Source organism: Callospermophilus lateralis, chromosome 3 (genome assembly GCF_048772815.1).
Source record: "Callospermophilus lateralis isolate mCalLat2 chromosome 3, mCalLat2.hap1, whole genome shotgun sequence".
Lineage (NCBI taxonomy): Eukaryota > Metazoa > Chordata > Mammalia > Rodentia > Sciuridae > Callospermophilus > Callospermophilus lateralis.
In genome coordinates this window covers 170,447,869-170,469,505 of record NC_135307.1, presented here as the reverse complement: position 1 = coordinate 170,469,505, position 21,637 = coordinate 170,447,869, and the positions used below count along the sequence as shown (strand labels likewise).

The following is a 21,637-nucleotide window of genomic DNA, read 5'->3' as shown; positions in this document are numbered from 1 at the left end:
CCATTCCAAATTTTCTGAGAAATTTCCATATGGCTCTCCAGAGTCGTCACACCAATTTGCAGTCTTACCAGCAATGTGAGAATGTGAGTATACCTTTTTCTCACATCTTCACCAACAGTTATTTGTCGCGTTCCTTGCAACTAAAACACTCAGGGTCACTCTAGGGGAATTAGGCTGAGTGAAATAACACAATGGAGTATTACTCTGCATTAAGAAATGACAAAATCATAGAATTTGGAGGGAAATGGATGGCATTAGAGCAGATTATGCTAAGTGAAGCTAGCCAATCCCTTAAAAACAAATGCCAAATGTCTTCTTTGATATAAGGAGAGTAACTAAGAACAGAGTAGGGAAGAAGAGCATGAGAAGAAGATTAACATTAAACAGGGATGAGAGGTGGGAGGGAAAGGGAGAGAGAAGGGAAATTGCATGTAAATGGAAGGAGACCCTCAGGGGTATACAAAATTACATACAAGAGGAAGTGAGGGGAAAGGAGGGAAAATATAAGGGGGAGAAATGAATTACAGTAGAGGGGGTAGAGAGAGAAGAGGGGAGGGGAGGGGGGAGGGGGGATAGTAGAGGATAGGAAAGGCAGCAGAATACAACAGACTCCAGAATGGCAATATGTAAATCAATGGTTGTGCAACTGAAGTGATTCTGCAATCTGTATATGGGGTAAAAATGGGAGTTCATATCCCACTTGAATCAAAGTGTGAAATATGATATATCAAGAACTATGTAATGTTTTGAACAACCTACAATAAAAATTAATTAAAAAAAAAAAGAAAACCTGATTAAAAAGTGAAAACTCAAAAAAAAATAAATTAGTAAGCTTTGTATTATTATATTTGGCTTGTAGATAAAAATTTTAAATAAAATATATAAGATATGCTTTAAAAAAAAAAAAAAAAGAGACAGAGATAACTTTTTCTTTGGGGTTCCTGTACCGGCTCCTCTGACCTTAAGCGTCTACAGAAAGAGAGCAAGGGGTAATATCACAAAGAAACAGGTGAGCGTAGCTTAACCCATGGGGCTGCAGGAAGGCAAGCCTAAGCATGAAGACACATGCATTTTTACTACTCTCAAGATCGGGGCTATGGTCTACAGCCACTTAAAAGCAGCCAGATCATTAGGGATGACAGACAGTGCCTCAACCAATCAGGAGAGGAAAAATGCTGGTCACATGATATGGCGGCCTCCCACATTTATTGTTCCTATAGTCTTGATAACTGTCATTCTGACTGGAGTGAGATGAAATTTGTGTGGTTTTAATTTGAATTTCTTCTCTAATTTCTACAGATGTGGAACATTTTCTCATACAAAAAAAAATTTTTTTTTTGTATCAGGGATTAAACTTAGGGGCACTCTTCCACTGAGCCACATCCCCAGCCCTATTGTGTATTTTATTTAGAGACAGGGTCTCACTTTTGCTGAGGCTGACTTTGAACTCATGATCCTCCTGTCTCAGCCTCCCTCCACTAGGATTTTACAGGCATGCGTGTGCCACTGTGCCTGGCCATTTTTTCATACATTTTTTAACCATTTGTAAAGTGTCTATTCAGTTCCTTTGCCCATTTATTGAGTTATTTGGGGTTTTTTGGTGTTAAGTTTTTTGTGTTCTTTATTTATCCTGGAGATTAATGCTCTGAGGTGCAAGTAGTAAAGATCTCTCATTCTATAGTCTCTCTCTTCACAATCTTGTTTCCTCTGCTGTGAAAAAGCTTATTAGTTTGATTCCATCACATTTATTTTTAATTATTTTTTTTAGTTGTAGATGGACACGTCTTTATTTTATTTCTTTATTTTTATGTGGTGCTAAGGATCAAACCCAGTGCTTCGTGCATGTTAGGCAAGCACTCTACCACTGAGCCACAACCTGAGACCCCCCATCACACTTTGATTCTTTTTTTTACTTCTTGCACTTTAGGAGTCTTGTTAAGTTCCTAAGCCAATATGGTGGGCCTACTTTTTCTTCTATTACACACAGAGTCTCTGTTCTAATACCTAAGTCCTTGATCCACTTTGAGTTGAGTTTTGTGCAGAGTGAGAAATAGGTGTTTAATTTCATTTTGCTAAATACAAATTTCCAGTTTTTCCAGCACCATTTGTTGAAGACGCTATCTTTTCTCCAATGTATGTTTATAGTACCTTTATCTAGTGCCAGGTAACTGTATTTATGTGGGTTTCTATGTCTTCTATTCTGTACAATTGGTCTGTGTGTCTATTTTGGTGCCTATACCATGCCATTTTTGTTACCATATCTCTAGTATAATTAATGGTCTGGGATTGTGATGCCTCCTGCTTCACTTTTCTTGCTAAGGATTGCTTTGGCTATTCTGGGTCTCTTATTCTTCCAAATAAATTTCATGAGTGCCTTTTCTATTTCTATGAACAATGTCATTGGGATTTTAATAGGAATTGCATTAAATCTGTATAGCACTTTTGGTAGTATGGCCATTTTAACAATGTTAATTCTGCCTATCCAAGAGCATGGCAGATCTTTCTACTTTCTACAGTTTCCTTCTATTTCTTTCTTTAGTGTTCTGTAGTTTTCATTGTAGAGATTTTTCACATCTTTTGTTAGATTGATTCCCAATTTTTTTAAGCTATGGTAAATGAGGTAGTTTTCTTAATTTCTCTTTCAGTAGATTCATCACTGATATATAGGAATGCATTTGATTTATGGATGTTTATTTTATATCCTGCTACTTTACCCAATTCATTTATTAGTTTTAGAAGTTTTCTGGTAGAATTTTTTGGGTATTCTAAATATACATGTCAGCAAATAGTGATAGTTTGTGCTCTTCTTTTCCTATTTGTATTCCTTTAATTTCTCTCTTCTAATTGCTCTGGCTAGAGTTTCAAGGATGATATTAAATAAAAGTGGTGAAATGAAACTCGTTTCAGGTTTTAGAGGGAATGCATTCAGTTTTTTCCCATTTAGAATAATGTTGGCCTTGGGTTTATGTTGAGGTATATTCCTACTAGCCCTAGTTTTTCTACTGGAAGAGGTGCTGTATTTTGTCAAATGCTTTTTCTGCATATATTGAGATGATCATATGATTCTTGTCTTTAAGTCTACTGATGTAATGAATTATGTTTAATGATTTCCGTATGTTGAACCAAACTTGCAATTCTGTGTTGAACTCCACTTGATTGTGGTGCATTATCTTTTTAATGTTTTTGTAGATGATTTGCCAGAATTTTATTGAGAATTTTTGCATCTATGTTCATCAGGGATATTGGTCTGAAATGTTCTTTCCTTAGTGTGCCTTTGTCTGGTTTGGGTATCAGTGTGATACTAGCTTCATATAATGAGTTTGGAAGCATTCCCTCCTTTTCTATTTCTTGGAATAATTTGAGGAGTATTGTTGTTAATTCTTCTTTGAAGTCTTATAGAACTCATCTATGAATCCATCTGGTCCTGGGCTTTTCTTAATTGGTAGGCTTCTGATGGCATCTTCTATTTCAGTGCTTGAAACTGATCTGTTTACATTGTATATGTCTTCCTGATTCAGTTTGGGTGGGTCACATATCTCTAGAAACTTGTCGATGTCTTCAAGATATTCTTTTATTGCAGTATAAATTTTCAAAATAGTTTCTGATTATCTTCTGTATCTCAGTAGCGTCCATCGTGATATTTCTTTTATCATCATGAATTTTAGTAATTTGAGTTTTCTCTGTTAGTGTGGCTAAGGGTTTATGAATTTTATTTTTTCAAAGAAACAAGTTTTTGTTTTGTCAATTTTTTGAATTGTTTCTTTTGTTTCAATTTCATTGATTTCAGTTCTGATTTTAATTATTTACTGTCTTCTACTACTTTAGGTGTTGATTTGTTCTTTTTCTAGGGCTTTGAAATGTAATGTTATTTATTTGTTGAGTTTTTATTCTTTTAAGGAATGAGCTCAATGCAATAAATTTTTCTCTTAGCACTGACTTCATAGTGTCCCACAGAATTTGATATGTTGTATCACTATTCTCACTTATCTCTAAGTATTTTTTATTTCATCCCTGATTTCTTCTGCTATCCATTTGCCATTCAATAGAATATCCAGGCCTTAGAGTAGCTTCTATTTTTTATTTTATCATTGATTTCTAATTTCATTCTATTATGATCTGCTAGAATGCAGGGTATTATCTCTAATTTTTTGCATTTGGTAAGAGTTGCTTTAAGACATAATACATGGTCTATTTTAAGGAAGGATCCACGTGCTGCTGAGAAGAAAGTGTATTTGCTCTTTGATGGATGATATATTCTATATATGTTAAGTCTAAATTATTGATTTATTATTTAGTTCTATAATTTCTTTGTTTTTTTTTTTTTTAAATTGTAGTTGTAGATGGACACAATGTGTTTTTTGTTTTTGTACTAAAGATTGAACTCAGGAGCACTCAACCACACCCCCAGCCCTATTTTGTAGTTTTTATTTTAGAGATAGGGTCTCACTGAGTTGCTTAGCACCTCACTTTTGCTGAGGCTGTCTTTGAACTCAGATCCTCTTGTCTCAACCTCCCAAGCTGCTGGGATTACAGTCATGTGCCAGGGTGCCCAGCAACACAATACTTTTTTATTTTATTAATTTATCTTTATGTGGTGATGAGGATCAAACCCAGGAACTGACACATACTTGGCAAGCACTCTACCACTGAGCTACAACCCAAGCCCTGTTTAGCTTTTGTTTGGCGGATCAACCCAGTGATGATATAGGTGTGTTGAAATATTACACACAAATATTATTGTGTGTAATCTATTTGATTCTTGAAATTGAGAAGGGTTTGTTTGATGTACATAGATGCTCCATTGTTTGGGGCATAAATATTTACAATTTTATGTCTTATTGATATATAATTCCTTTTATCAGTATGAAATGTCCTTCTTTGTACCTTCTGATTAACTTTGGCTTGAAGTCCACTTTATGTGATATGAGGATAGAAACCCCTTGCTTGATTACACAATCCATGTGAGTGATGTTTTTTTTTCCCATCCTTTCACTTTCAGACTGTGGATGTTTTTGCCTGCAAGGTGAGTCTCTTAGAGACAGCATATTGTTAGGTCTTGTTTTTTAATCCAATCTGCCAGTCTATGTCTTTTTTTTTTTTAAGAGAGAGAGAGAGAGATAATTTTTAATATTTATTTTTAGTTTTCAGTGGACACAACATCTTTATTTTTATGTGGTGCTGAGGATCGAACCCAGCGCCCTGCACATGTCAGGCAAGTGCTTGAGCCACATCCCCAGCCCTAGTCTATATGTCTTTTGATTGATGAGTTTAGGCCATTAACATTCAAGGTTATTATTGAGATATAATTTGTATTCCCAGTCATTCTGGTTTATTTCTGATTATTAATTTGAATTTATTTCTCCTTTGATTGTCTATTCCTTTAATGTAGTTCCTCCCTTTGCTGGTTTTCACTTTTTTCTTTTCATTTCATCTTCATGGGATATTTTGTTGAGAATATTCAGTAGTTTAGGCTTTCTAGTTGTGAATTCTTTTAACTTTTGTTTATCATGGAAGGTTTTTATTTCATCTTTAAATGTGAAGCTTGGTTTTAGAATTCTTAGTTGGCGTTCATTTTCTTTCAGAGCTTGCTAAAACTCACTTTAAAGACTGTGGTACACTATATGGGCATGGTGACACTTGCCTGCAACTCAGGAGACTGAAGCAGGAGAATTTCAAGTTCAAGGCAGCCTGGTCAACTTAGCAAAACCTTGTCTCAAAAAAAAAAAAAAAAAAAAACTAAAAATTGAAAAAGGTCTAGGAGTATAGCTCAGTGCTAGAATGCCCCTAGGTTCAATCCTAATACTACAAAAAAACCAAACCAAAACAAAACAAAAAACCCAACAACAAAACAAAACCAAAAAAAAAATCCTGCTATATACTTTATCTTTTGTTTTAATTTAACTGGATGTTAATTGAACGTTACAGGGTTTTATTTTATTTTGCTATTGCAAATAATTCTTTATTAAGCAACCATATATATCCATCTTTAGAACAAGCAAAGTTTCTGTACAGTAGAGACCTAAAAATAGCACTGCAAGGTGAGTCTCTTAGAGACTCTGCATTTTAAAATCTGATAGATCTTACCACACTGTTCTCCTAAACCATTCACCTATTCTGTTATAATTTGTTTTCCCTAATCACTAGGGAAATGTTTATTGATCATTTACATTTCTTTTCTATGAATGCATATCCATGTTCTTTGTCCACTTTCTATTTAGTCATTGTATAGTTCACCACATTGCAAAAAAAGAAAAAATTGTTCTTTGGCTATATGTTGCAAATATTTTCCTCAATCCTCTACACTTTCATGTCAAAGTTTTATAGAATTAAGTCTACCTTTACTTTGAAACTTAAGGGTCTTCTATTTTCCTTTTGTGCCTTCTCCACTCAGCATCATAAATAATAAACACCAGCATTTTCATTTGTGAATTTTTTTTTTCTTAGCTCTGGAATATTTACTTTTGTGGAGCAAGAATGTAACTGTACTTTGTTCCCCAAAATATAAGTGAATGTTCCAAGACCATATGTTGATCCTTTCAATTCTCTGATTTAGAATACCATTTGTAGCATATGATAAACTGCCCTATGTAGCTAGATCTGACATTTGGATCTTTACTTGATCCATTTATCTATTCTCACAGAAATATTACACTTTAAAAAATAATCAGAGCTCTTAAGGTATGCTAGTACTTCAATTTTCTAGTATATAGATTATTTTTGTAACTGATAAGTCCTTCCATTATTGCTTTAAAGATTCCACAGTTGTGGGACTGGGGTTGTGGCTCAGTGATAGAATGTTCGCCTAGCATGTGCGAGGCCCTGGGTTCGATCCTCAGCACCACATATAAAGGTATTGTGTGCGACTACAACTAAATAAAATAAAATAAATAAAAGATTCCACAACTGTGAATCCTAGAAAGACAGTAGATTGAGGTTTTAAGCAGAAATTATCAGGGAAGGCCTCACCAAGAGTACCTTTGCATAAAGCCCAGAAGTGAGATCATGCCCATAATCCCAGCAGCTCGGGAGGCTAAGGCTAAGGCGAGTTCAAAGCTAGCCTCAGCAACTCAGTGAGACCCTGTCTCTAAGTAAAATACAAAAATTGGGCAGGGGATATGGCTCAGTGGTTGAGTGCCCCTGAATTCAATCCCCAGTACTAAAAAGAAAGAAAAAGAGATGAAGTATAAAAATAGCTTGCAAATTCCATAAAAGTCTGTCGAGAATTCACAATCATATTGAGTCTGGACAGTACTGAAATCCCCACTCAGAAACATCTCTCCCTCCTATTCTGTTTCATACTCTAAAGTTTTATATTTTCATTTATAAAATAGGTCTTGCATATTCTTATTAGGTTGATTCCTATGCATCGTATAATTTTTGTCCCCATTTTGAATGCTATCTTGAATCTACTACATTTTTCAGAGTTTATATTTGCTAAACTCTAATTTTAATAGATTTTTTTGTAAGTTTTCCAAGTGGTGAATTAATAGTTTTCTTTCCTTTTCAAATATTTTCAGATTTTATCCCAAATCATTAATTCATCAAGTTTTGAGCACCTATTCTGTGCCTGGCACTGTTCAGAGCATTTAACAATGAAAGAAAGGGCAAAAATCCCTGGGACAAAAACCTTAGAACTTAAATTTCAATGCAGAAGCAATGAGATAAAATAAATAAAATACATTTGTCATATGGTGGTAAGTAGGAGAATTTGAGGCTTAGGAAAAGAGTAGATTAAAGTTTTAAAAGAAATATCAGGAAAGACCTCACCAAGAGTACCTTTGCTTAAAGACTGGAAGTGAAATCACGGTTACGAAGCAAGTTTAAAGGTGCTACAAGGAGTGTTCCTAATATCCATGTGCATGGGACAGAGTGAAGAAAATAGTAAGAGATTACATTAAAAGGAGGGGTGCAGATTAGTTAAGGTCTTGTAGCTGATGATTTGAATTTCTGCTAGAAGTACTTTGAAAAGAGGAATGACTAATATGAAATACTAGATCCCTCTATTTGCTTATTGATAGCAAACAGAAGGGAGGTAATAGTTGAACCTGGAAGACCAATTAAGAGTCCACTGCAGAGCTGGGGATGTGGCTCAGTGGTAGACTGCTTACCTAGCATGTGTGAGGCCCTGGATTCTATGCCAAGCATCACAAAAGCGAAAGAAAGAAAGAAAAGAGAGAAAGAAAGAAAGAAAGAAAGGGGGGAAGGCTATTGCAATGTTCCAAGTAACAGATGATTATTTCTTTGGCTTCTCTCATATTGGCTAGAACCTTATCATGAACAGCTGCTTTAAGTCAGAAATGAGTGTTAAATTTTAAGCAGCTGGGTTTTTTTTTTTTTTTTTTTTGAGGGGGGGTCTACTACTATTACTTGTTTGATAATTTCATTAATAGACTTTTTAGTAATGAACAGTTCATTCATCTTGCATTTCTGGGACAAAATCTATATGTGCTAGAAGTAATATTCTAGACTCAATATATTACTGTTTTATTTAGGATTTTTACATTTGTAGTTCTCCTTTCCTAATCAAGCACCAGGATTATGAAAGGCTCAAAGAATGAATGGGAAGCTTTCTTAGATATACACTTAACTCGGCATGCTTTTCATCTCTATCCTGACCCTGCCAGGTAACATATACTCTGCTTGTTCCTGGCCACAGCATCCCATCATGATTTACCAGGGCAAGCCAGGTCATTTGAAGTTCTTTCCATGGACACGTTTTAGGGTTAGAGGAGAAACGGACTCCAGGGTGATGGTGCAAAAAGAATGTGGAAGTCATCTTTCCTGCCTTGGGCAAGGCATGTTGATAGGAAAACAAAAAAAAAAGCAGAAAGGTAGTGAGAATAAGAAATGAAAGGCAGCACAGAATATAAAGCAAACCGTCTCGATAGCAGAGTCCTGGTTCTAATGCATAAGGCCCTAGTTCCTTGCAGCTCAGCGTCTCCTGTCAGTCTAAATCTCCATATTCCTTCTAGCCAAGTAAACCAACACATTGCCTTCTTTACTTAAATCCTTTGAGTCAAGTTTTTGTCATTTGTAAAACAAAACATTCTTTTTTTATTTTGTTTTTATACTGAGGATTGAAGCCAGGGATGCTCTACCACTGAGCTACTTCCCCAGTACTTTTTTTTTTATTTTGAGAAAGGGTTTTGCTAAATTGCAGAGGATGGCCTTGAACTTGCAATCCTCCAGCCTCAGCCTTCTGAGTCACTGGGATTGGAGGAATGCAGAACCATGCCCAGCAAAACATTCTTCAAATTACAAAATCAATCTCAAGACATGTTTAGGATTAAAGCACATTGATATCTACTACTTATTTTCAAAAGTATTAAAAAACAGGATGGATGAAGAGAAGTATGGATATATGATAAGGTGAATAGAACAAATACAATAAGTATAGAACCTAAACATGAAGATATGTGTGTGTGTGTGTGTGTGTGTGTGTGTATTACACACACATACATACATACACACACATACATAAATGTTCACTGAACAATCCTTTCAACTTTTCTGGTCTTTTGGAATTCTTCATAATAAAATGTTGGGGACTAAATCAACAGTAGTTGTAATAAAAGCCAGGTCAACATTAATCTGGACTTCAGGTACTGATTAAAATGAGCTCACTGGAGGCTGAACCAAGAAGATCATAAGTTCAAGGCTAGCCTGAGCAACTCAGCAAGACCCTGTCTCAAAAAGAAAAAAGAAAAAAGAAAGGGTTGGGGATGTGGCTCAATGATAGAGTGCTTAAGTGCAAAGCCCTGTATCCCCAGTACCACAGAAAATGAAAGAAAAAGAAAGAAAGAAGGAAAGAAAGAAAGGAACGAAGGAAGAAAGAAAAGGAACCTGACTCTGCATTAAAGCAGCTTTTACTTCCCTTTGCAAAATAAGAGACTTGGAAGAAAGGCAGAAATAAGATGTGTGGCAAGGCAGTAAATGCCATCTCCCACTTATGTCTTTACTAAAGAAACATCTGAAATGGAAAAAGCAAAGTCAATGATGCTGCCAATACATAGTTAACCACTAACCCATAAAGTGACTCAAATTGAAGGGATATAAACACATATATGATATGACTGAAGCTGGCATTGTTTAACTAGTTTAATTTTTCTCCCAGCAGTTAAGGTGCAGCTCACCAAAGCCATTTCTAATTCAAGGCAATATAACTCATTCCACACAGCTACCTCCCTGTGTTAGAAATAAATAGTTGTATAAGCACATCTTCTTTGCTTCTAAAGCTAACCAATGAGACTTATGCAGAAGTCATTAAGTGGAAGCTTCTAGGAAGCTCTTTAAAGGATACTGAATGAAAGGGAGCCACCAAGAATACAAACAATAATAAATGCTGGAAAGGATGTGAAGAAAAAGGAACACTTTCACAGTGTTAGTAGGATTGTAAATTAGTACAACCACTATGAAAATCAGCCTGTAGGTTCTTCAAAAGTCTAGGCATGATAGCCGGGCACAGCTGAGGAAGGAGGATCACAAGTTCAAAACCAGCCTCAGCAAAAGCAAGGCACTAGGTAATTCAGTGAGACCCTGTCTTCCACCATGCGACCAGCGCACTGGTTTCATTAATGAGGTTCTTGGCATAAAAGTTAACTAGTGAGATCGAAATAAACACACAGACTCAGTTACCTTTTTCTATGACCAGGTCCGAGACGGCTCCCCCTCTGGTTCCTACCTTGAACCACCGGGTAGGGCAGCAAGGATTACTCAGGGCTAGCAGGAGAGAGAGAGAGGGAGCACGCCAGGGAGTAGCCTTTTATTTGGGGAACAAGAAATTCAGGGGAGAATTCCATCCAATGAAGGTTGAGGGGGGCCACACTCCAAGGTCAGGGTCAGTGATTGGCCTGCGGGGTCAGTGGTCAGTCACACCCCCACATGGACAGGCTCTCGCTCTCGCACCAGAAGAGGGTCGAGAAAGCTCCGACACAGTTTAGCCAGAGTGCCTCAGACCCAAACCGGGAGTTGCCCAGTCATGTGTGAGAATGGCTCCCCACACCTGTCTCTAAATAAAATACAAAAAAGGGCTGAGGATGTGGCTCAGTAGCTGAGTGCCCCTGAGTTCAATCCCTGGTACCCTGAAAAAAAAATACTAGGCATGGAGCCACCATATGACCCAGCTATAGCATTCCTCAGTATTTAACCTAAAGAATTTTAAGTCATCATACTTAGTGATAATTGCATATCTATATTTATGGCAGCACAATTCACAATAGCCAAACTATGAAACCAGCCTAGGTGTCAATCAAAGAATGAATGGATAAAAAAATGTGGTATATATACATAATGGAGTTTTATTCCACCATAAAGAACAACAAAATTATGTTATTTAATAGCAGGAAAATGGATGGAACTTGAGAACATTACATTAAGTGAAATAAGCCAAACTCAGTAAGTCAAGGATTGTATATTTTCTCTTATTTGTGGAAGCTAGGGAGAAAAAAGGAAAAAAAAAAGCATGGGGGGGTTTTCTCATGAAAATCAAAGGGAGATCAGTAGAGTAGAGGAAAGGCACCAGGGGGAGAGAGGTGGGGAAGAAAAAGGGAAATACTAAAACATGACACTGGCCAAATTATATTGTTATATTGTGTGCATGCAGGAATATATAACAATAAATTCCAACTTATGCACAACAATAAGGTACCAATTTAAAAATATGGAAAACATAAAATTTAAAAGGGGGGACTGACTTGGTAGGTTGAGGCAGGAGGACTACAAGTTTAAGATCATTTGGGCAACTTAGTGAGAACTTGTCTCAAAATAAAAGAGCTGTGAATATAGCTCAGTGATAGTGTGTTTATCTTGCATAGAAGGCCCTGGGTTCGACACACAGTATGGAAAAAAACATGGAGGGTACTGAATTGACTAAGAGGAATACTCCTTATCTTCATGCCTCACAGATACGATGGCACTGAAGAGATCCTGCAACCATTGTGTGACCATGGGGCTAAGGTAAAGATAAAAGCCACTTGCTAAAAATAATAAAATACAAACACAGAAGAGGCATGGTAAACTTGATGATTTTACACCAGAACTGGCCTATCTTTTCCTAATATAACTCTTTAACAAGAGACAATAAACTCTAATGTCATTTTTGCCAGGCTTCTTTTACCAGTTGTCAAATGTAGCTCCTAAATGATAGGCCACCTTATCTAAAACTTAAAACTCATGCCTAATCACAATTCACAAATATTTACAATTTCTAAATTAAATACTCTAAAAACTAGAGCTAAGCACAGTGGCAGCACATGCCTGTAATCCCAACAATTTGGGAGGCTGATGCAAGAAGCCAGCGTCCACAAATTAAGCAACTCCGTCTCAAAATAAAAAAAAATTTGAGGAGGGGGGATTGAGGATTTAGTTCAGTGGTAGAGGACTGAGGGATGTGGGGGAATACTCTCCAAATTAACTTCAAGAACTTCAGAAAATGTTAACCATTATAATAGGGAAACATTATGTAGAAGTCTGCTGACTATATTCCAGTGTTATGACACCTTATTTTCCATTTTCTTCCTTTTCTCCTGCATTCTATGAGTATTTCTTCAAACAATCTGCTCTTTGTAAAGTCGTTTCACAAATCTTCATTCAGAAAGCATCCACAATTACTTTCCCTCCCTTCTTTGACTATTAAAAGCATGCCAAATAAAAATGCAGTGTGGAATCCTGGAGTGGATCCTGGAATAGAAAAAGAACATGTAGGAAAACTGGGGAAATTCAAATAAAGTTGGGAGTCCAAGTTAAACTAAAGTTTACTAAGTAAACTAAAGTATTATAGCACTATTAACTTCTTAGTTTTGAGATAAACACCATGGTTATATGTAAAATATTATCCTTAGAGAAATCTGCATGAAAGGGTACATAGGAATACTCTACACCATATTTACAGCTCATCTATAAATCCAAAATTACCTAAAAACAAAAAGCATGCTAAATGAACTACTTTTTCTTCAAACCAGGGCTCAAAAATCACAGATAATGGTTTTAAGTACCCAAATTGTGAAGCCTACTTTTCTCTTAATTTTTTTATTTTTATTTTTAATCTTGGAACAAAAACAGTAATTTAAACTGTGTAACATACAAGGTAAGACATCTCTCATCATTCACTCCCCCTTCTCCAAATGCTATGACATGAGAGATGAGCCCCAGAACTGGGAACCAGTCAAGATATTGTATACTACGAATGCCATGATGTTCACCAGATAGGAGTCCACAGTATGCTATCATCCTAGACACAGGTAAAAAGGCAACAGTGAGGCCTCTACCTCTGGGGCAGAAATAAGGCCAAAAAAGCTTAACTAAGCATACCCTTTTGCTTCTATAGGAAGCACACCAAGCCTCCTTGGCCAGTATCCAAGAAGTATATTACAGGCTGAAACTTCACATATTCAGACTTTCAAGGGCATGATCTTGCTTTGCATTTTGCATTTTGTTTTCTTAAGGCAGGGATCATCTGCACTACATTTATAACTTCTGTAGATTTGTAACCCAAAAGTTCATTGGCAACTGGCCAATAAACATCACCTGAAGAAATAACTGACCTCTGGGAAGTTTTAATTACAGTGTTCTCAGTAGAGCATCACTTTCATGAATCAATTTTTCACCACCTAGCTAGCTGACAAGTATGACTCTTATTCTCTACACACCCATGAAATTTAACATAACCCACTGCTTCACCTCAATTATTCCCTATTCACTCAATAAATAATTAGTGCAAGCAGTGTTTCATAAAAGCTGTCAATAGCAGTTCATATTTAGTGAGTACAGATTATGTGCCAGACACTGATCTAAGCACTAGGGGAAGCAATGTGGAAAATGTCAATTAAAAATGATCTCCTCCCTTTTGGTAATTTCCAATGGTAAAAAAAAAAAAAAAAAAAAAAAAAAGTCCTTCCTATGAGTCCCTTGATAAGGAAGAAATCCCACCTATAACAGGTAGAGAGAAGACAGGCACAGGAACCTGTGATTATAGACTATTTTGCCAGAGCACATCATCCAGTAAATTCTTCATAAAATGTGCATGGGGTGTCAAATTTTAAGATTTTACATGTATGAAATGTCTTGATCCTTTCCTCACACCTGTGAGTTTGGCTGGATTCAGAATTCTGGGTAGGAATCCACTTTCCTTCAGAAGGTACTGTTTGCACCACTATTTTCTAGTCTCCAATCCAGCTTGAATCCCATAATCCCTTACCATTTCTATGCAATTTATAGATGTTCCTAGATTTTAAGAGTGCTCAAAAATTTCCTGATGCCATGCCTTTGCATGGATTTTTTTTCTTTTTCTTTTTCTTTTTCAGTGCTGGGGATGGAACACAGGGTCTCATGCATGCCTGACAAGTGCTCTACACCGAGCTACACCCTCAACCCTGGCACAAATATTGTGCTGGATTCTTGGCAAGTCTTTTTAATATGGAAACTCATGTCCTTTGATTCTGAGAAATTTTATTTTTGGATGATTTCTTCATGCTGTCAACTAATAACCACCCACTCTTCTCTCCTTGTTGCACACATCTACAGGTCCCTGGTCATTCAGTCCTCCTCATTCCCTAAAGATTTTAGTTTCTGAATCATTCTCTTTTGCTATACTATTGCGAATCCTACCCTAATTCATGCTAATCTCAGTACACACCATTGTCTTCACCTCTCAGTTTGACTCCTCTCTTACAATGGTGGTGTTCTATTCTTATGCCACTCTCTCCCATATCACCCACATCCAACCAATTCAACACAGTTGTAGGGAAACCATGTAAATTGTGTTAACTGGGTCTCATCTTAATTTTTGTTGGGGCATAGAGGGGATTGAACTCAGGAGTACTTTACCACTGAGCTACATACATTCCCAGCCCCTTTTATTTTTTATAAAAAAGCAAAGGCTGGCCTCAGAGTTTGGGTATGTCAAACTCCTGCTTTAGTTTCTTATATTTCTGGGGTCACAGGCGCATGCCATCATACCTGGCCTTCTTAAATTTATAACCACAGCAAGGAATGGGATATAGCTCACTTCTGGGTTCAATTTCAAATACTAAAAAAAAAATTATAACCACAAACCCTAAATGAGAACTTGTGCTGCCAGACAATCCTAAAGCACTTCCTTACTCAACTCATTCTTTCCCACTCTCCTAGATGAATTTTACACTTCTTTTCCCTCAAACATCCAACACTTTCCCACCCTTCACTTTGAGCTGAAGACCTTCTATCTTATTTATCTGAGACTATAGATACATTTGGAAAAGAACTTCATATATTCTCGCCCCCAAACTACCAACACACCAGTACTTGAGTTCATATAATCTACTACTGACAAAATGTCCTTATGGAGATTGAGGCCAACGTATCTATTTGTTTACTGGTTCCCATTTCCTCTTACCTATTTTCAAGGATTTTACCCCTTCAAGAGTCCCTTCTTATTTAATCAATTTATCTTCCCTACTGCACCATTCTCAGTAATTTATATATAAGCAACAATATCTGTCCACCTAAAAACAAAAGATAATTTTTTTTTTTAGTTTGTATTGGGGATTGAACACAGGGGTGCTTTACCACTGAGTTACAATCCCAACCCTTTCCATTTTTTTATTTTGAGCCAGGGTCTTACTAAATTGCTTAGGGCTTAACCAAATTGTTGAAGCTGACCACGAACTTGCCATTCTCCTGCCTCAGCTTCCTGAGTTGCTGGGATTATAGGTGTGTACCACTGTGCCTGGCTAAAAAATGCATAATAACTCATGACCTTCCAGTTACAGTCCTATTCTTTGGCTCTCCCTTACAACAATCATTCCCCCACACACACATTTTATTCGTACATTATAATCATACATAATGGTGAGATTTGTTGTTATATATTCATACACACAAGAATGTCACTATGACACTCTTCAATTCTTCTCATTTCCTCTTGACTCCACAGTACCAAAATTGTTCTTGTCAAGGTCATCAATGACCTCCACATTATCAAATCTAATAGTTTATTCTTAGTTCTCATCAGACAATTAACAGTATTATTTGACTTTTGATTCTACTACTTGATTCTGTCCTTGATTCTACTCTTGCCTCAGTGGTAGAAAACCATTTTTCCTCAGAATTTGGAAAACAATGTTACACTGTTTGTGTTTTGTTTTTTTACTTTTCACTCTTCTCTTACTTTACACAGGCACTATCCCAGGACTTGGACATTACTCTGCTCTGTGTAATCACTCCCTGGATTGCTATTTAGTCTGCTGGCTTAAATAAAAACTTGGGAGTCACCAGCATATGGACAATATCTCCATAGTCCCAATCACTCTTGATACCAGACCATGACATTTTGAGTTGCCTAATAGATATCTAATTGCCTTATTTGTCTGCATCCATGGCATCCAACATGGTGTATGTTGGATTATTTGCTTAAAGAGGTTGTGAAATTTAAATTGTTAAATAAGTCCCAAGCAGGAATCTGTTAAAAAAAATTTTTGGCAGTAGGAAAGTATATTTCAGCCAGATTTCCACCAATTTCTTAATACTAGTCCAGATAGACTACATTATATTTTGGTAATAATTTCAAAATTCCAGTGGCATTTCAACTTTTCCTCACTCTTTATACTCTGGTCCTACACTGATACAGTAACCATGATTTGGAGCAAGAGCCATCATGATAAAAGGAAAAAGAATGACAAATTACATACTAGAAGCTTTTATCATGAAGGACTACACATTTTTACTATACACATTTCACTGACCTAAAGCAATATACGGGCCATATCCAACTTCAAAGGGGCAGGCAAGTACAATTCTACCAGGGGGTTAGGAGACAGAAACAAAAAATTATCTGACGGACAGCACTGATGACTATCATATACTTAAAAGGAAATCTCTAATTCTGAGCAACAATATTTTAACTCCTGAGCTCCATTCTTTATCTGTAAAAATGAATTCCCTTTCTAGAAGAGAACCATGCACTTGCAAATGCTATCTATGGATTTTTAGGAATGTAACTTCACCAGTTAGGCCTGCCTCTTTCATCACTCAGGAGTCAGAGAGCTGCAAAGAAGCCAAATATGGGTGACAGGAAAGTGCTGAGCCCAAACCTGGTAGGAACATTCAGTGTCAAAAGCGAGGGAAAGGGCCTGGGGCAGTAGCTCAGTGGTAGAGCGAAAACGTGAAGCTGGGTTCGATCTTCAGCACCACATAAAAAAATAAAAATAAAAATAAAGGTATTAGGTCAACCTATAACTAAAAAATAAATGTTTTTTAAAATAAATTAACAAACAGATATCATGTGTCCTTCTACTACTAAAAAAAATATATTTTTTAGTTACACATGGACACAACATCTTCATTTTGTTTATTTATTTTTATGTGGTGCTAAGGATCGAACCCCAGGTTTCACACATGCGAGGTGAGCGCTCTACTGCTGAACCACAACCCTAGCCCCTAAAAAAAATATTAAAAAAAAAAAGTGAGGGAAAGGTTGATGTCGTGACATACACCTATAATCCCAAAGACTTGGGAGGCTGCAGCAGGAGGTTAGCAAGTTCATGAACAGCTTCAGCAACTTAGTGAGACCCTATCTCAAAATAAAAAATAAAAAGTTGGGGATATGACTCAGCACCCCCGATTCAATCCCCAGTACCAAAAAAAAAAAAAAAAAAAAAAAAAAGGTTGGGGGAGGCTTGAATATGTAAGGAAAGAAGTTCAACTGGAAGTGGGGAAAGGAGGAAAATCTTCACCAAATTTCTTTGACCAAAGGTACAGAACAACTCAAGCCTTGGTGTTCCTTTCACTATTCAGGTCTAAAGTCTAACCAGTTTCATGCAAACCACTTGATGGAAGACTTAGAGTTTGGGTATGTCTAATACAAGACAGCCAGCCAACATACTTCTTTTTAACATAAAATGCTATCTTTAAAGAAAATCAACAAAATGCATACTGTTATATTACTAGAAACAAGACGGCAGCAATTACTTTAGAGATGAATTTTTATAAAGTTGATTCCCCACCCCACCCCTCCCAGAAATCTCAAAAAACTCAAATAACAATTCCTGAGTTCAAAATGATCTGGGATAAACCCCTAAGTCTACAAAAAGCTGGATTTAATGGATGGCTGCTCCAAGCTCTAAATTTCTATACAAAGTTCAAATACTTTCAAATAGTGAACCATCTGGCATAAACATTGGGAGATGGTTACCATAATCAACTGAACACTTGAAACTGTAAAGCTCAGAAGGAATTTCATTGAAAGGCAAAGAAATTCGCCTAACAATGAATTAGAAGTAAATTAGGACTCCTAAATGCATCATTTCATTACCAACGAGTCCCTTCTTCCATCCTCTATTCATTCAACAAACATATATTAGTTGCTGGGATGAGGGAAGGAATTCCAGGAAGTAGAGGAGGAACAGAATTCTAAGAATGAGTTCTTGCTTTCCATGAATTTGGTCTAGTTAAAACAACCCCCCCCCCAATAAAGAGTTTGGCAAGCAAGAAAAAAAAAAAAACACCCCACCTTAAGTACCATAACAAGAATATAGGAAAAACCATTTAACATAAGTTAATAAGCTTTCAAGGGAAAAAAGCCATATTCGCTTTGTTAAGTGGCTGGGATAAAGAAAATGCAAACAAACAAAAAACCCTCGTCTGGTTTAATGACAGTTTATCAGCACTAAAGCTCATTGCTAGCTCTCCCTCCCAATCAAAGATCTCTGCTGCAGCCCCTCCATCATTCCAACCTCCACACTCTTCTTGCAGCCCAATACCAGGCCAGTCATGAACAATGGCCAGACTATCAAGGTCAGCCCAAAGACACAGGGAATAAAAACTGGAAACGGATCCTTTTATACAAAAAGGAGGCAAAAGAATCCTCTCCAACACCAGCCCCCACACCATACCAAGACAGCTGGAGGCTGTCTCTAGGCTCAGGGATCTGGCATCAGGAGCTTTCGGGGGTTCCGGACCCTCTTTTCCCTCCCCATCCGATTAATTTCCACTCCTGCGACCCTAATGCCCTTCATCTCCCTCCAATCTGAGCTCCCCATCGTGGACTGAAGGGGTGTCCCGCTTCAGGCTGGGGCAGGGGGAGATGGGAAACACGCAATAAGGGAGGTGTGTATGTAGTGGGCGGGGGTGCTCTTTAGGGGAGCCACTGTCACGGGCAAAGTCTCTAGACACCTACAATAGCCGGGGTTTATAGGTAAGCGGTTTCTGAGCGGAACGCATTCAGGGTTCTATTTTAGGGGAGCTATTGTGTGTAGGAGCGAGAGACTGAAGAGAGAGCTGTTTCTATTCCACGACCAGGGCAAGTGAGTTATCCACAGGGAAGCCACTGCGGGTTCTCTAAAGGACGCCCTCTCCTAAAGGAAAACGTTCTACGGGGATGGGGATGTCACAATAGCGGGGGTCTCCACAGAGAACCGTTGCAGGGTTGTCCGTAGCGAAGCCATGAAGGGGACTCTACAGAGGGCGCCTTCCGGGGAAACGTTTCTCCAGGAGCCGTTTTAAGAATCGTCTGCAAGGAAGCCATGTCGGGCCACGCCCTGCGGCTGGAGGCGTCGCCGGACCCCGACATCCCGCATCCCCCGCCCGGCCGCCCCTCTGCGGCCTCGGGCCCGCGTACCTGACGGAGGGCGACCCGCGGCCGGAGCTGCCGGGGAACCGTGAGCGGGGCAGCCCCAGCTGGTGCACGGGGTATACGTCCATGGCGGCAGGCTGCGGAGGAGGACCGTGCCACTGTGAGGGTCGTTAAGGCCCGCCGGGCGGCTCCAGGCCCTCTGTGGCCGGGCGGGGCGGAGGGGTGTGCCGGGTGGGAGGGGGCGCGGCGCGCGGGGGCACGTCGAGGGGCGGGGCGGACGCAATCCGGGGCGCGGACGGGGGCGTCGGGACGGCCCCGGAGTGGGGGGCCGATGGGCGGCCGCAGGGCCCCACCCTATTTAGACAGCGAGGCGGTCGGGCGGGACGTTGCGGGCAGGAGTACCCGGTATGAGAGATACCTGGGAGCCGCTCTGCCCTGTTATAAGACCCCGGATAATCGAGTGGGACTCTGCCCGGCGCCCCCCAGCCACGCATACGGACGCTTCTGGGGGCGGAGCCTCTCTCCAGCCCCGCCCCATCAGCTCAGGCTTCCAGTGAAACCTTCCGCTGCACCCTCTGGAGCTAGGGCATCTCCCCGCTCCTGGCTTTCATCCCCGGGACCCCGGGCCGATGCCGCGCTGCTCTCTCCTCAAGGGCTGCTTATCAATTGCGCACCCACCCTCCAAACACCCCGCAGATTCCTAGCAGCCCTCCCATTAGCAGTGCTCACCCAGCCCTGCGCAGGGCCTGAGCGTTAGGGACTCAGGCTCTCAGCCAAGGACCCCGGCCCTTTGCTCTTCAGATTCTGGCTCGACCCGCTTCTGACTGCGGGGCCAAAGACCAGAAACTTAATCCCACTAAGCCCAGTCCTTTTCTCTGAAAATTGGGGGAATATTTTATTGGTAGGATTACCAGGCATCCTGTATGTACAAGATCTACTTAATGATTTCGTTCTGTGTCGTGGATTGACTTTGTCAGGATGTTTTAAATTCCCTGTATTCATCTTTTAACAATTACAATAATTCGCTAGAGCTATTTTTTCCACCACAATAATTGGCCTTTCAGTCACTTAAATGACGGCACTGGCTGAATATTCTCCTTCCATATATAAAGCTCTTGACTATCCCTGTGGCGTCTCCGGCATATTTCGCTGAAGGAAGACCAAATAATACAAATTTAAAGTACATGTTTTTCAAATTCAAGAAAGGAAAAGACTTTTTTGATTCAAATCCCAATACTGAACAAGTAACCACCATTCGCGATAACTTCACATCACTACACAAGCTCTGAAAATCAGCCAATCAGCGACAGCCTCACTCCAGGGGTTTAGCTTCTGAAAACCAGCCAGTCCTCTACAGCTTCTAAAAGTAAATCAGTGACAGGCCGACGCTTCTGAAAATCAGCCAGTCATTGACAGCTCTCGGTTTCTAGACACTAGCCAATGAGCAATTGCTTCACACCAGTGACTAGGCTTCAAAAGCCCGTCCTCAGCTGCCTTGTTGAAGTAACCACACTGTCTAAAACAGCTGAATCTGTTAATTGCTAAATGTGCCAACTTCTTGGAAGACCACCAGTCCCTACAGGCCAGACTTCCTAAAACTTTAAGTAAGCCTTGGCATTGTTCAGAGACTGTCCCTTGCAAGCAGATAAGAAATTCGTCTTTGGCCTTTTTTTTTTTTTTTTTTTCCCCATCACGTTGAGTTCAACTTTGTTGTTTTCCCACAAGTTGGAAGTTTGCAAATCTTTCAAGATTCAATTCCCATTTATAGTTAAGTATGAGTTTGGATTTGTGTCAGATGAAGTGATGCAAGCCATGAGACTCATCAAATACAACCTTTCCAATTCTTGTGTTCGTTGTATTAATTTTTAAAAGTACCACAATTATGTTTAGAACTCCTCCACCTCCTTGTTACAAAGCATTGATTGAATCCAGGGTAACTCTACCACTGAACTACATTCTCAGTCCTTTTCATTTTCATTTTGAGACAGTCTTGCTAAGTTGTGAGGGATGACTTCCAATTTGAGATCTTCTGCCTCAGTCTCCCGAGTCGCTGAAATTGCAGGCCTGAGCTACCATGCTGGGCCATTTTTA

The 21,637-nt window shown here is 38.8% G+C and overlaps 1 protein-coding gene across 3 annotated transcripts in view; it reads right to left on the bottom strand.

The window, feature by feature from the left end:
* Positions 1-20,023, bottom strand: part of Dnaaf9 (dynein axonemal assembly factor 9) — a 148,487-nt gene extending 128,464 nt beyond the window's left edge. The window contains exons 1-2 of one of the 3 annotated variants that reach the window (XM_076851593.2): positions 19,965-20,018; positions 19,592-19,683 (exon numbers count right to left, since the gene is read on the bottom strand). In XM_076851593.2, the coding sequence (XP_076707708.1) occupies positions 19,592-19,674 (83 nt within the window). In that variant the 5' untranslated portion in view covers positions 19,675-19,683; positions 19,965-20,018. Of the gene's footprint in view, positions 1-19,591 lie in introns of all 3 variants that reach the window. The other 2 variants (XM_076851594.2, XM_076851595.2) reach the window with 2 other exon arrangements.
* Positions 20,024-21,637: the final 1,614 nt, after the last annotated feature.